At 33.2% G+C, this 16,531-nt stretch overlaps 2 protein-coding genes across 2 annotated transcripts; one reads left to right on the top strand and one right to left on the bottom strand.

Moving 5' to 3' along the window:
- Positions 1-13,155: 13,155 nt before the first annotated feature.
- C8Q69DRAFT_515601 (putative coatomer subunit epsilon) lies at positions 13,156-14,592 on the top strand (the record flags this gene model as incomplete). The annotated part of the gene is made up of 5 exons (XM_028633369.1): positions 13,156-13,180; positions 13,266-13,644; positions 13,745-13,880; positions 13,949-14,187; positions 14,277-14,592. 5 exons carry the CDS (start codon positions 13,156-13,158, stop codon positions 14,383-14,385), a joined length of 888 nt encoding a protein of 295 aa, XP_028481332.1. The 3' UTR covers positions 14,386-14,592.
- A 206-nt stretch (positions 14,593-14,798) lies between these two features.
- On the bottom strand, positions 14,799-16,413 carry C8Q69DRAFT_510654 (mannose-6-phosphate isomerase, class I; the record flags this gene model as incomplete). Its single annotated transcript, XM_028633207.1, has 5 exons — positions 14,799-15,799; positions 15,859-16,096; positions 16,156-16,247; positions 16,304-16,324; positions 16,383-16,413. 5 exons carry the CDS (start codon positions 16,411-16,413, stop codon positions 14,799-14,801), a joined length of 1,383 nt encoding a protein of 460 aa, XP_028481331.1.
- Between the last annotated feature and the right edge of the window lie 118 nt (positions 16,414-16,531).

Below are 16,531 nucleotides of genomic sequence, written 5' to 3'. Positions count from 1 at the left end.
AGCCCCTAAATCCGGGTCTGTTGCTAAACTGCCTAAACCTTATTAATACTAAGCTAAGGATCTAGATATTTACCACTGTTAGTGCCGCTATATAGACTAATATTTTATCTATAACATATCGACATTTTAAACTAAAGCAAATAAGGTAAACTACACCGCTGTGTTGCTTTTGGACGACTATAGAATAGCTTAAAGTTATAGACCTCCTGCTTTAGCTATAACTTTATAGTAGGAATTTTAATAATAGCTGTTGGATTATCTTAAGGATCTATAATATTAACCCTAGATAGCTGCTATATAATTTTAAGGGCTAAAACAATAGCTAGGATAAACCGTTTAGGAATTTTGCAATAAATTTAAGCTTTGCAGAGCTAAATTAGCCCTAGAGGATAATATTTAGAGCCGAACCTTCTTCTTTATACTATGAGAAGATATATAGAACTAGTTATTTAAGTGCGTATATATTCTGACTAATTTAGACTAACTAGCTTCTGAGGCTATAGTTATTGAACAGAGTCCTAAAAACTTTATTAAATCTTAATTAAAGGACTTTAAGAAGAAGGAACGATCCTAACCTTATGTAAGGGAAAAAGACCGATTCTACCTATATGCACGGGATAAGTAGAAGGATAAATTATCTTAGTTAATCTCTATAAAGACCTATTCAGAATATAAAATAAGGAGGTTTAGATCCTTAGAGGAGTAAGAACAGTTAATAAAAGAAGGGCGATGCTTTAATTATAAGAAGAATAGATATATTAGTAAATAATATCTTGATAAGATAGGGAAGGACTCTGAATCTCTTAAAAATAAAGGCGTTAGGCTTAATATACTCCAGCGCCTTAAAGGTGCGGAGCTGGAGTTTATAACTTTAATAGGTATATTAATTAAGGGTTACACTATAAAAATAAACGCGCTTCTTAACTCTTAAGCATATGCTAATTTTATTAACTGTAACTTTTTACTATGCTATAGATATAAGGGGTTTTTATAAAAGCTAATAGGTCACGCCTTATAGATAGGAGACTAAATAATGCCAATTTATGGCTACTTCCTTATTATTATTGAGGTAAAGGACTTAGAGGGGAAGATAGAATATTATAAGATTAATTTTTAGATTATTTTTATATAGGAACCTAACATAGTTAGGAAGAATTAGAATATAATCTTAGGATTACTATGGTTATATTATAATAATCTCATTATAGATTAGAGATACCTGACTTAGAGATACTGGCAGGAGGCTTTACCCTAGGTTAAGATTTAAACCCTATAAGTATTTACAGAGACAGCGCAGAATTAACTGATCTATTATATACAAGGGGAATATATTAAAATAGATATAGAAGAAATTTAACTTCCCCTATACTATATATAATTCTAAGATGTTTTTTTAGAAGAGGGAGCTAAAATATTACCCCTGTTAGAAGATATTAGGACCTATGCGATTAATCTAATTAATAGCGAGTCGCTGTTATAGAGGCCTCTATACCTGTATTTTACTAGAGAACTAGATATATTATGAAGATATCTAGAAGACATATAATAATAAGGTTAAATCTGGGCTTTAACTAGCCTAGCCGGATTACTAATTATTTTCATCCCTAAGAAAGATAATGAACTGCGCTTGTGTATTAATTATTAAGGACTAAATGCCTAAATAATTAAGAATTGCTATTTACTGCTATAAATAGATAAGATATTAGATTAATTAGTAGGTGTAAGATTTTTTATAAAACTTAACCTTTAAGAAGCCTATTATAGAATCCGCATATAAAGGGGAGATAAATAGAAGATAGCATTTAGAACTAGATACAGCCATTTTAAATATCTTATTATACTATTTAGACTATGTAATACTCCGGCTATGTTTTAAGCCTATATTAATATAGTACTAAGGGGCCTATTAGATATCTGCTGCATTATATACCTAGACAATATCTTAATCTTCTTAATGGATAAGAAAGAATATAAATAGTATATCTCTGAAGTGCTAGAAAGACTTTATAAGCATAATTTATATGCGAAGCTGAGTAAATGCGAATTTTACAAGGAGGAAGTTTCTTTCCTTAGATTTATTATGGGACGCGATAGGATTAAGATAGATCCTTCTAGGATTAAAACAATTTGTAATTGGCCTATACTAAAGACCTTTTATAATATTTAAATCTTTCTAAGATTTACAAGTTTTTTCAGGAGATTTATCTATAATTACTCCTCTATTATAATGCTATTAATAAACTTGCTTAAGGGCAGTAAGAATAGTAAAAAGACAGGCCTATTAGAATAGATACCTAAAGTATAAAAAGTGTTTGAAGATTTAAAAACTGCGTTTATTGAACTGCTAGTATTGCGGCATTATAATCTGAAGAAGCTGATTACAGTAGCTATAGATGCCTTAAGATTTATTTTAGCTGTTATTTTACTGTAGCTTATAAGTAAGGTGATAAGGCAGTAGCACCCAATTGCATACTTCTTAAGGAAATTTACTGAAATTAAATGTTAATATAAAATATACAACTAGGAACTATTAGCAATAGTTAAAGCTTTTAAGTACTGGAGATATTATTTAGATGGCAGTAAATACCCTGCCCGGGTATAGACTAACTATATAAACCTGCGCTATTTCTTCATAATAAAGACTTTAAACAGTAAGCAGGCAAGATAGACAGAATTGCTGGCAGGCTATAACTTTTATATTAAATATAAGCCGGGTTGTTTAAATGCAGCTGATATATTATCTTAAAGACTAGACTATAAACCCTTAGAAGAGGAGCAGGAGATTAGACTGCTATTTATCCTATAGAAGAAACTAAAACTGTATATTTTAAATAAAGAAGATAATATAGGTGGTTGCAAATACTTGCTACTGAGATTATTAGTGTTAAAGATTATTAATAGAGAGATAATCTAAGATTTTCTAAAGCCTAATCTTCTGGAGTTGCTTAAGCAGCTTTAGTAAAGAGACGCCTTTATATTAAAGAAGATTAGTGATTTGGAGACTAATTAATCTAGAAGCTCTAAATGGACTATAGATAGTAAGGGTCTGCTATAGAGACGGGATTAGATTTATATCTTAAATAAACATTTGTTGAAGCAAGAATTGCTGTGAATTTATTATAATAATCTATATACTAGTTACTAAGGAGTTAGAACTATAGAAGAACTGCTTAAGTAAAAGTTTTATTAGCCGGGTATGCGGAATAATATATAAGAATATATAAAGACCTGTAATATCTGTAAAAGGAATAGAGTTCTTAGACATAAGCTATATAGGTAGTTGAGCTTACTGCCTATAGCAGAAAGACCCTGGCAGAGTATATTAATAGACTTCATTATTGGCCTGCCACTATCGACTTGATAGGGAGTTAAATATAATATAATCCTAGTAGTTATAGACCGATACTCTAAGATAGCTTTATATATCTTAATCCAAGAAATAATTACAGCAGAAGACCTGGCTGACCTAATTATAGAAAGGGTATATTACTGGTTTAATCCCCCGACATTAATTGTTTCTAATCAGGGATTGGTATTTACTAGTAAATACTAGACTGAGCTTTATCGGTGTATATAAATTACCCGATTAATAAGCACTGCTTTTTATCTATAGATAGATAGGCAGATAGAGTGCCAGAATCAGACCTTGGAGTATTACCTAAGAGTATATATAAATCATTGTTAAGACAACTGGGTATCGTTACTGGGTGCAGCAGAGTATACCTATAATAATATGAAGCATTCCACTATTAGATGCTCGCCATTCAAAGCCCTTTACAGCTTTAATCCTAATAGCTAGGACAAATATAACACAAGAATAAGGTTGAATATTCCCGCTATTAAGGAATAACTTAAAGAATTATTAGATATTAGGGTAAAGTTAGAGAAATATTTGTAATGCGCTATTAAGGTGCAAGCAAAATACTATAATAAGAAATATATACCTAAGTTATATAAGATAGGGGATTAAGTTCTTCTGTTGATAAAAAATCTACAAACTAATTAATTAAATAAGAAGTTAGACTACTGATTTTCTGGACCCTACAAAATAATAGAGATAATCAGAAAGTAAGTATACTAATTACAACTGCCAAAGAGCCTAGGCAGGATATATCTAGTATTCTATATATCTCTGCTAAAACCCTATAATTAATAAGAAGGGACAGAACCTAAATAGCTAGATCCAGTTCTTATTAATAGAGAATAAAAATAGGAGGTAGAAGAAATTCTCAGTAAACAGACCTTTTGTAGGAAGAAATAGTTCCTAATAAAATAGAAAGGATATCCTTTATATAAAAACTTATGGTAGATATTAGAAGATCTTATATATGCGACTGAAGCTTTAAAGGAGTATCGCAGTAAGAACCCCAGCAAGGCTCTTAATATGGGCAAGCCACCTAAGCGAAGGCAAGGCAAAGGAGAGTTAAGAACTAGAAAGCGAAGTAAGATAGATAGGTAATAGTACTTTTTCTCCTACTGGGTTTTTTAATTATTATTAAATATATTGCTATATGTATTACTCTTTCTCCAATTTTCCCACAAGGTTTAAGAGTTTTAAAGAGGATATAGAAGAAAGGAATTCTGATAAGAATAATTTAATTCGACCGGGCTAGCCCCGGCCAATAATCTAAATACAGGCCCATAAAATTATCCTACTCAGCTACTTCACCACCGTGAAACCCCTTAATAATGTCTTCCTCCTCCTCATTGGAGAATAGAGGCAGTCCCTATAACTAGGCAAGCATATTCGCTATATGCAAGACGTTGCGGTTTAATAAACAGATCGTTTAATATAACTCTTAAAGGAGATATAACAACTCTAATTTAAAGTATAATAGGGTTAGTGGGACAGCAGCAGCATTAACCTGGCGTCTAGCAGTCTTAAATGTGGATTTCCGCATATATACTTCTACAGAGAAAATGTATATATTTACAGCCTTATTAAAAGACTCTAAATTACCTGAGAGGTAAGCCTCTTGGCTAAGACTCTGAATATAAGTTAACTTGGCCTTATACGCCAGCAGTATAGGAATGTACAGCTTGCGAAGGCCCTTATAATAGAGATATTTTGTGTTAATATAAGGATAGATATACTGTTGCTTTAGATCCTGCACTAGGGCCTTTAAATAGCAAAGATATATCTCCTACAGGATAGGAGGAAAGTCTTTAGTTAAACCTTCTAGGCTAGAAGGATTTATAATAGGGTCTGCCTTAAAGGTAGTAGGATAACCTATTATTGTATTAGTATTAGTAATAGTAGTTAATATTACTATCTTAGTAAGAGCTGGATTAATCTGAGAAGGAGGTATTTTAACAGCAGCCTTAACTCTAGGAATAGAAGTTATAATAGCGTTTTAGGTTCTCTGGGTCTCTATGCTAGGGACCTTCTTTGCTTTTAACCTCTTTTATAGTTTTTTAGCTAGCTGAGTAGGAGTTTCTTTTATTATAGGTATAGTAAGAGCGGTATTACTATAATTATATTTTAACCTTTAAAGAGGATGTAATGGACTAGCCTATACCTCCTCACACATAGGAGGAACCATATTACTGGATATAAACCGATCCCTATATATCTCAGGTGGGAGGTACTCCTCTACTAGGGGGTCCTCTACGGATAACCTTGGTGGAGACACTTTACTACTACTGTTAACAGCAGTAAACAAAGTAATCTGTAAAGAAGGAGTTATTAGTTCTAATATTATATCGGCAGTTGGAGACGCGAGAGGGGGAGATAGCTTATTAAGCTGTTTATTGTCCGCGTTAAGCTAGTAATTAAATAGATAATCTTCAGTTAGCGGCTGTAATAGCTTAGGGCTAGCTATAGGGGCTTTATTGGGATAGCCCAGAACAAATAAAATGCGCTTAGAGCGCTTGGGAGGCATTGCTATATTAATTAGCACTGTTATATAAATCTAAAGGGTTATAACTTATATTAAGCGCATGCGCAGGACCCACAAAGAAAACAACTTAAAAATCTTATTTTTAATATACCTGTATAACTGTCAGCTATTTCTATATTTAAATTATTGAAAGCAGCACTAAACGAGCTGCAGAAATAGGAAAAGGATAGCTTAATATATAAGCAGGAGGACAGGAGTTAGTTGGCAAAGAACAGAAATACTCCTGATCTCCCAGGTGAAAATATTAAAACAAAGCCAATATTAGATAAATTCATATGACGAGCACGCCTCGACGGCAACTCACTATTGTCACTATAGCTACGCCCAAATATTCAGACCTATATAATAAACTTTACACAGCTCAGGATAAGCCTTTTAACGGGGGGGGATATTGTTATAAACTAGGGCTATAATACTTAATCCGGACCTGCTAAGACCTAGGATAGATAACCTAGGATAGACAACAAAGGATAATAAGACAACTAGATCTATATATAATAGTTAAATCAGCTAGTTATAGATAGAGCTATTAAAGATTAGATTATCTAGATAATCTAGTAGAATAGATAGACAGATAAATAACCCCTAAAAGAATAGAAGTTAGACAGATCAGCAATTTATTCTAATTACTACTAAACTTAATCTTTAACTCTACTATGCGTAGACAGCTACTCGCCTGCATCTCTACCTCTTATCTTATATTCTGTTTAACTAGTCCGACTAGTTACCTCCGATAAAGAGCTTTCTTACCCTAGCTCTTTACAAATATTTTAGAATTCTGTTAGCAAATTAAAGTATATTATTAATATATCTTTAAAGAAGAATGTTGCTATATTATAATAATAGGAGAACTTAGTATTAGTACTAATAGTAGCTATAATAACATTTATTATGCTAATAATAAAATAAGTAATGCAGTTACTAAGTTATTAGCTTCACCTATTAATATCTTTAAAGAGGTTAATATCTCTAGCAATAAAGAAATAAATAATAATAGAGAAATAAATAACAATAAAGAAATAAGTAATAATAGAGAAATAAGTAAGGCAGCTATAGAGGTATCGGCTTTACCTTTATCTTTAAATATCTTTAATAATAATTACCCCTCTAATAATAAAATAGTTAATAATATCTATAATAATAACTATATTGCTAATAATAAAGTAATTAACTTAATTATAGCTATACTAGAACTATAATTAGAGGAGATAATAGATAAAGAGATATACAGCAATCCTATATTAGAGAAGTAAGGAGACCTAATTATCCCTAGTATCTTAAGGGACTGCTATAGTAATACTATTTAGTTAAGGTAATACTAGGCATTCCTACAGCTATAGCTATATTTTATTTTTATATCTATAATTTAGGTCTATAAACTAGCGCCCAGATACTCTATTTTAATAAAGCCTTAAGAATTACTTATAATAGCGGTAGGGATCCTTATTAATAAAGCTAAGGAAAGGTATTTTAATAAGGGTAAATAGTTATATTAATAAAGACTATTAATACTACTGCGCACTATAATACCTCTAAGATTTACTTAATAGCAGAAAAACTAGCTATACTACTTAATAGATAAGAATTGCCAACTTATTAAGTATAATAATATTATCTTTTTACTAGCCTATTGCTCCTATAGCAGCTTACTTAAGCTAGCTTAATAATTATACTAAGACTATATCTATATACTCTAAGTGCAAAAGATTATATTTAACTATAAGTATTAGAAATAGAAGTATAATTAGATTAAATAAAAATAAACAGTGTTTAAGGATAATTAGGGCAAGAATATAATCTACTAGCTAGTTAGTACTACTTAAGATAATACTATAGGTATATCCAGGGATAATACTTTTAGCTTAGAGGAATAGGACAGATATATTTAGTTATTTAATTATTTTAATATTTATACTTAACAGCATTACTACTAGCGCAGATACTGTCTTTATTTAAAGAAGGGGGGGCATCCTATTATAGATATAGCACTGCTGTAAGTATACCGCCCACTTAGAAGTGGCAGTATTAAACCGCCCTAGCAGCTATTTAGCACTAGCATCCCTAGTTTAGAGGAATTAACCTTCTTACCTCTTATATCTCTACGGCTTCGCCTAGTTACAGGAATAAAGTATTTTATAAAGATTAATATTATTTCTATATTTAATAACCTTTATATTAAGAAGGAATAAAAATATCTAATTACCTTCTATATTTAACTTAATCTATTTAAATTATTAATAATATTATTTAGCTTAATAAAAGTATTAGTAATATTCTAATAGTTTATTAATAATATCTTATAAGATTATCTTAATATCTTTTATATTATATATCTTAATAATATCTTAATATATAATATAACCTATTCTAAATATATTTAATATATTTATATTATCTTATAAAAGCTATATAAAGTAGGCCTATATATAAAAATCTAAAAGTATAAGTTTATTATCTCTAAGACTAAGTTTTTAAGCATTATTATTAGCTAAGACTATATTAAAATAAACTTAGATAAGGTAAAAATAATTATTAAATAAAGGACCCTAATTTATATAATTAATATATAAGCCTTTATTAGGTTTAGTAATTTTTATTATTAGTTTATTTATAACTTTTCTAAGATAATTATATTATTTATAAACTTAACTTAAAAGAGAATTCTCTTTAATTAAATAATTATCTATTAGTCTAGTTTTAAAGCCCTAAAAGAAGTATTTATTTAAGCCCTAATCTTAAAGCTATTTAATTAAACCTATAAGGTTATAGTTAAAATTAACTTATTTAACTATATATTAGCTAAAGTTATATTTTAATATAATAATAAAGAAATCCTATATTTTATTATATTTTTTTTAAAAGCTCTTTATTATAAAGTATAATTATAAGATTTATAATAAAAAGCTATTAATAATTATTTACTGCTTTAAGAAATAGCGCCCTAAGCTTAAAGATATATTATTGCTAATTAAAGTTATTATAAATTATTATAATCTAAAATATTTTATATTAATTAAGCTGCTAAACTAGTAATAGGCTTATTAATCTAAGTTTTTATCTTAGTTTAATTTTTAAATTATATACTAACTTAAAAAGTAAGGAGTAAAGCTTAATGCCTTAACTAGGAGGTTAGAAAATCTCTTTAAAGAGGGGGATAAATAGCTATAGTATTAGAGCTAAATAGTCTTAAAGAAAGAGAACTTTAATTTATAGATTTAGAGATCTCTAAAATTAAAAGCTATTACTAGGAATTAAATAATAAGGTATATTTATTTTACTAATTTAATAATTTAAGAGATTAAAAATCTTGCTGAATTTATAGGAATATTTATTTAATTTACTCTAAGAAATTAATCTATTTAGCCTAGAGAATCTATTTAATTTACCCTACTGCCTAACTAGTTTATTAAGATTATTTAATCTATTAAGGAGATAATCTAGTCTATTAAAGAGATTATTTAGCCTATTAAAAAAGTAGCTTAGCCTATTAAATAAAATTAGTTAAATTCCCCTATTACGCTTAATAAATTAAAATACTTACTTAATATTAAAGATTTGCTAGATATAGCTTATCTATTTAATAACTTAATATAGTTTATTTTATAAGCCTTAGATTATAAAGCTAATTATTACCCTAAGATTATATTAGTTAATTACTAATAAAAAGAAAGATATTTATATTATAAAAACTATTTATATATTCTTAATTATAATAAGCTAAAAGCTTATCTATTATAAGAATATTATAATAAGTATATATCTAGATATTTTAAAAAATATAAGCTTTATAACCTAATCTTATAAAAATATTATTAGCTAAATATATATTAATATATAAATTATTAGATCTAGAATTATTATATTTACTATTATATTATACCCTTAAATAAAGGCTGCTAAAAAATCTTGCGCTAGATTTTTATTTTTAAATACTTTTAATAAAATATCTTAATAGATTTTATTATTAAACTTATATCTTACTAAAATTATAATATTATACTAGTTATTATAAACTAATTTATAAAGATAAGATATTTTATTCTCTACTAGATTATTTATAATATTAAAAAAATAATATAATTATATATCTATTATATATAGAAGCTTTATAGGCTATTAAAAATTATAATATTTAACTAAGACCCTTAATTTATTACTGCTTTTTAGAAATACTTAATCTAATATTTAGATATTATAAATCTATTATTTATTACTTATTATCTTAAGACTAATAATTAAATTAAAAGAATAAATATTATTTTAAAATAATATTTATATATCTATATTAATTATTTATAAGATAATTAAGTTAATTAGCTATCTCTAATTAAGTTTATATTAAACTCTTATTATTTTAAGACTATTAAAATATTACCTTTTTTTATTAATTATAGGTTTTATCTATATATAGGATTTAAGCTTATTTAGCTTATAAACTAGCCTGCTATTAAAAATATTAAAGCCTTTATTAAAAAGATATAAGATATTATAAATTATATCTATACTTAGATTTATATTGCCTAAGCCTATTATAAAAAATAGATTAATTATTATTAAACTTTAGCCTGCTATTATTATATAGAATAGTCTATTTAATTAAATATTTAGAATATTTATATTTAGCGCCCTTAAAAAAAATTTAATTAAAAAAATCTTAGCTTATTTTATATTACTAAAATTATTAGCCTATATATTTATTAGCTTAATCTGCCTGCCTTAATATATATTTATCCTATATTTAATATTAGCCTATTTTATCCTATTATTAAAGACCTTATGCCTAGATAGAGATAATCTTTATTATTACCTATTAAAGTTAATAGTCTTAAAAAATAAGTTATTAAAAATATTTTAGACTCTTAATAAGAATATTATAAGTATAGAGGCTCTTAATTATAATATACTATTAAATAATTAGATTATAATAATTTAATTAAAAAGCCTATATATTATCTGTAATATATTTAGAAGATTATTATAAATTTTTATTATTGCTATTTAAATAAGCTAAAGCTTAAAGATAGTCTTAATAGAGCTTAACTTTAAGAAAGGGAGTATTATTATAGTGCTAGTATAAGGAATTATATAAAAAATTATATAATCTTATAAAAATATTTTTAGCATATAGCTTAATTTAAATTTAAATTTCTTAAGCTATATCTTATTTACTAAGCCTGCCTATAATAGCTTATTCTAGTCTAAATTAGCTAAATAGAGATCTTATAGCTAGTCCTAGTATTAACTACCTTATTTTATTTATTCTGACCCGCTTCCTGAGCCTATACCTTAACATAAATATTATTAATAAAATATTAATATATTAAATAATTACTAATATATACTAATATATTTAAAATATATTAATAATTTATAAAATTAATATTTATTAAAAAATATTAAATATTATTAATAAATCTAGATTTATTTAGTAGTAATAATAGCCTATATTTGCTTAATTTCAATACAGATCTAACAGTTATTTACCTAGTCTCGCGGGGCGGTATAATTGTATTTTATGACTAAGCTGTTTTATTTGTAATTAAACCTTACTAGTAAATCTAGTAATATTTAGTATAAAATACAGTGATTACAATCTTACCGCCCTGCGAGATAAGATTTACCTGTATTTACTACCCCGCCAGATTTAAAAATTTTAGATTTTATTCCCTATTAATATATATTAGTATAAATTTAATATAAAATAGTAATTTACTAGTAATCTACTGGTAACAAAAACCTCGCCACCTCGCGAGACGCCGCCTCGCGACCTCGCGACCAACCCACCGCCTTTTCGCAGCGAATAGAGGTGCCTAAGGAACTACTCCATGGTACCTGTAACTTAATCTCATGTTATGCCTATTCGGGACATCACACAGCAGGAAGCAGTATCCAGTTAACATGGTAACTATAGACATCGAAGCTCACCTAACGTACTGGGAATAGTATTGGAGACCTCTAGGATGTATATTAGAGCTGTTGGTTCTGTGTCTTCGAGGAGAGAATTATCTCTCTGCCATCAATCCATTCAATTTCACTACGCATAACTGCATTCACTACATAGCATCTGCATATCTTGCTACAAGATCTCTCATCATTGCATCTGCATATCCTCTATTTCGAGGAACAGCACCGTATTCATAGATTGCATTAACATCATGATGCATCAAAATAATATTGAATCTCCTTTTGCCGGCTTTAGAGCATACTCTCCCAGTCCCGAACGTGACCCGAGAAACAATATCAAAAACAACTGCTGGCTCAAAGCGATACCGCCAAAGGCTACTACCGACTCGATCGGTTCTAAAGGCTACACAAAGTGCAACTACTGTTACCCACCAGGAACTGGAGCCGGTAACCTGAATATACTGTCGGGAAGTCTTAATTCCCCAGCAGTTCACAATGCACCGGGCTATCAGACAGGGACTGGTATGGCCACGCCAAAGCCAAGACCTCACAACCTCGCTCCAACTAATATTGGACGGACGCTCGAAGAATGGGAGCTCGAATCCACTGTTTCAGATTCCTCTCACTGCGACGATGATGACGACGATGACGATGACCGACTCTGGTCCTCTGACTGTCTCCTCGAGTTAATACGTCGACACTTTTCTGAGACCTACGGGATCCTCTACGACGCAAACTTCGAGCGTGAATCAATTGAGGTTAAGCTAGACGTCATGCGCGAATGTATGGAGCGTATGAACATAAATGGATATGCGTGACACATGGACGACAAGTCATATTTCGACTCGTCCTCGAAGTCATCTTTTGGATGCCATTCGGAGGTATCTAATATTCGTGGTCCGTCTATGGCACTTTGCACCTTGGATCTGATATGATAGACGTCTAGAGGTTCATTCTCGGTGTCTTCGTGCGATATGGGTATCGGTGTCTTGGTTTTCTTTTTCGTGAATTTCAACTACATTGTTGTCAGTTTTTCCTTATTCGCGTGCGATTTTATGGTTTAGAGTCGTATGCAGTAAACTCATATAATTGTATAATTAATAGAATGAATATTTAATTCTGATTTATTGGCCTGGTGAAAATAACAGGATTCGACTTTTCTAGGATATAGAAAGTTGCGGGCATTGCTCGTCTCACTTACCCCAGAAGATCCGGTGCTAATACTTAGCAGACTATCTCGGCAAAGCTTCCTGGTTGAATGCCCGCCTGAAGCCAACATGATCAACTCCGCGGTTTAGGCCGTGATCGCAGTCAACTAAACAATAGGGGAAACGAATTAACAAACATCAACATGGATCCATTCTCAGCGGAGGGAGGTAAGTCGTATAGCATACTCTTGCCTGTCATCTCGATACTGTTGTGAATTGCGCGCTCACCATAACGGCAATTGCGCACCTACAGAACTCCTTAACATCTACAATGCCTTCCACCAGGGCCAATACCAGGAAGTGATCGACTTCGAGACCGCTGCCCTATCCTCGGAGAACCAATTGTCGGCACGTGTGTTTAAGCTTCGCGCGAAGATTGCCCTGAACCAGACCGAAGAAGTGCTCGCAGATGTTGAGGGAGAAGAGGACACGCCTGAGCTTGCGGCAGTCAAGGCGCTGGCGCAGCAGGCGGCAGGAGACACCGAATCTGCCCTGACTCTGGCGCAGGAACTGGTCCAGAAGGATCCTGAGAATGGAACCATCCAGGTCCTAGCTGGAACTGTCCTGCAAGCCCAGGGACACAGTGAGGAAGCGTTGGCGCTGCTGTCAAAGCATCAGGGTAACCTCGAAGCGTGAGTCCGCTCCAAGCATGCCGACGAGATCCCCCCAGGAGCTCATCTGTCCTATTTGCGACACTGCGGAACTGTACTGATTGCTCTTCTCTACCTGTAGTGTCGCACTTATCGTTCAGATCCACCTACAACAGAACCGTGCCGACCTTGCCTTGAAGGAAGTGCAAGCCGCGAAGCGCTGGGCGCAGGATTCGCTTGTCTTCAACTTGGCCGAGTCCTGGGTTGGAATGAGAATTGTATGTGTTAACTGTATTCTCTGCTTCAGCTACAAGGAACCCGAACTGACTCTATTCTTTTGACACAGGGTGGTGACAAATACCAATCCGCATTCTACGTTTACGAAGAGCTCGCCTCTGCGCCTAGCACGTCTTCCGCTATGTCTATCGTTGGCCAAGCTGTTGCTGAGCTGCACCTTGGCCGCCTGCCTGAAGCGGAGGCTGCGCTGTCTGCTGCAATTCAGAAATACCCCGATGACGCCCAGTTGATTGCGAACACCATCGTCCTGAACGTCCTGAGTGGAAAGGACACCACGGAGCTCACCTCGTACGTATACCCATATTCCCCCTCTGGGATAGTTTACACCTTCGCTGCATTTCCTCGCAAATTAGCTAACAGCTATTACGCTTGTTTAGACGCCTACAGCAAGTCCAACCCTCGCATGGCCTTCTCACCGACCTGGAAGAGAAGAGTGCATTCTTTGATACGGCAGCGGCGAAATATGCTCCTAAAGTCTCCTCATAATAGTCGCTTAAAATGTCTTGTCTTGTTGAACTACCCGGGCGCTTTATGTAATGAATCGATATGATAGACTGAATATTGAACTGCAGATTTCTGTAGACCATCCTATCAGAGATCAGAGAGATGGAGTAGCCGGTGTAATTCTCATCCAACAAATTATATTGGCCACGGTTGCGTGAAAAGACATATTTAAAATAAACGTGTCTACTATCCATAACGCAGCGAATGGTAAATGAAAGTGCTCTACCTTTGATAGGATCAGATGCCCTTTGATTTCTAAATCCGGGAATTATTATCATCGTCGCTAATATCGTCGTCAGAGTGAAGATATGCCGTTTCTTTTCCGCTGCACGGAATCTCCTACCTAGATTGCCGTTGCATAGGTTAGGCAGACATTCGAAAGGAGTTCAAATGGTTCAGTGTCCGGTTACCGGGTCTTCCTTTCCAGTAAGCTCGCAGAAAGCCTTGAACGTAGTGAAGACATCGTCATCGCCTTCTCCGCTGCCCGTATTCTCAATGATGCATTCTGCATCTGCTCCTACAAAGAAGACATGGCCTTCCTTGATCTCTTCTGTCTTTGGGCCCACAGATATCTTGCCCTTTCCTTTAGTACAGATAAATATACTCGGACCAGGAATCGGATCGAACGTCGCCTTTGCTCCCGTCCTGTTCAGATCTGTCTTCACAACACTGAACTCCTCAATTGGAGGGTCATACAGTATTGCGGTAGAAGAGCTGGTGTAAGAGACCGTGTTCAACGTCGCATATGGATAGTCCGTTGGATGCATCTTCTGCTCTTCAATTGGAGCATAAGAATATGTCAACATCTTTGTCAAGGTATCGACATCCTTGAACTTAGGTGTAAAACCAGCACGGACGACATTATCAGAAGATGCCATACACTCGATGATATCGCCGGAAATGTATGCGTGAATATCGTCTGCCTTAAGAAACATCGCCTCACCAGGAGACAGCTTGACGTAATTGAGGAAGAAGAGAACGAACAGACCGATGTCGTTCGGAAACTGTTCGTTGAGACGGATCACGAGCTCGGCCAGTTCTCTCGGACTTGGTGTGATTTCCTGATCTTTACCGCCAGTAGCGAATGTAGCGGGCGAGTTCTCCGCCGCAGCTACAAGATCTTTTGTGGCAGTCTCTATGCTTTCCTGAGAGGACTGCATGAGTGACGTGAAAACCGCACGCAGAGCGTCTCTATTCTTCTTGACGACCGCCTCATCTTCAGAGTCTTCTGAGCCCTTCACAGTTTCCTCGAAGTCACTTGCCGCCTGCTGACCAACTAGATTTCGAAGTGGGTCGACAGCTTTGAGGAAATGCACAATCTGGGACAATGGCCGAAAGCCGCAAAGTCCTTCAAATGGTGTGATGGCAATCGTCATCTCAGGTTTGTGGTTATCATCTGCAAACCGTGATTTGTCAGAATCTAGGCGTGAGTCCAATTCTCTCAGCTAGGCTCACCAGGATAGTTTCGAGGATCCTTTGCATGTAATTGCTCCGCAAGTTTCTTGTTTGGGTGCGCCTGGATACTGAGGGCTTTTCTAATCGACAGCACCTTGAAAAGAAAAGGAAGTTTTCCCCCGTATCTCTCGGTGATTTCAGTAGACATCAATGCCTGGTTATCTTGAACAAGGTCCAGCAATGTTCGTTGGGTCTCGAGGTCTTTCGAAGGGAGAGAAGGGTGCGTGCCCATCCATAACTAGATGATAATGATGTAAGTCACTCGACCGTATTTATGCAGTATACGGAACAACTAACTTCAGCATATGGCTTCTCAGCCTCTATAGAGAAGTCTGAAGGTGCTGTGGTCGCTGCATACTTGGCCGCCGCCGATTCCTGGCCCAGCTTGCCTATGTTGACGTTCAGTGCGGGGTTAGAAATAAACAGATTCCTAACGGCAGCGTACCCCAATCGTAACTATTGACACCTAAGTGGAGTCAGTAATATATCCCGAGAGCTATCCTAAGTGTATATAATAGACATACCGCACTGGAGACGAAGTAATGGTATCTGCATCTTGGCAAGGCACTGAGGCGACCACGGCGGTCACCTTTGTAAAACAATGAGGGAGGGAAGAGCAAATCAAGAGAATAAGAATATGGTAGTATTGGTTTATAGGGAAACCGTAGAGATC

This window comes from Paecilomyces variotii, assembly GCF_004022145.1.
Source record: "Paecilomyces variotii strain CBS 101075 chromosome Unknown C8Q69scaffold_17, whole genome shotgun sequence".
In the NCBI taxonomy this organism is placed as follows: domain Eukaryota; kingdom Fungi; phylum Ascomycota; class Eurotiomycetes; order Eurotiales; family Thermoascaceae; genus Paecilomyces; species Paecilomyces variotii.
The sequence above is the reverse complement of the archived record's forward strand: the minus strand, read 5'-3'. Positions and strand labels throughout refer to the sequence as shown.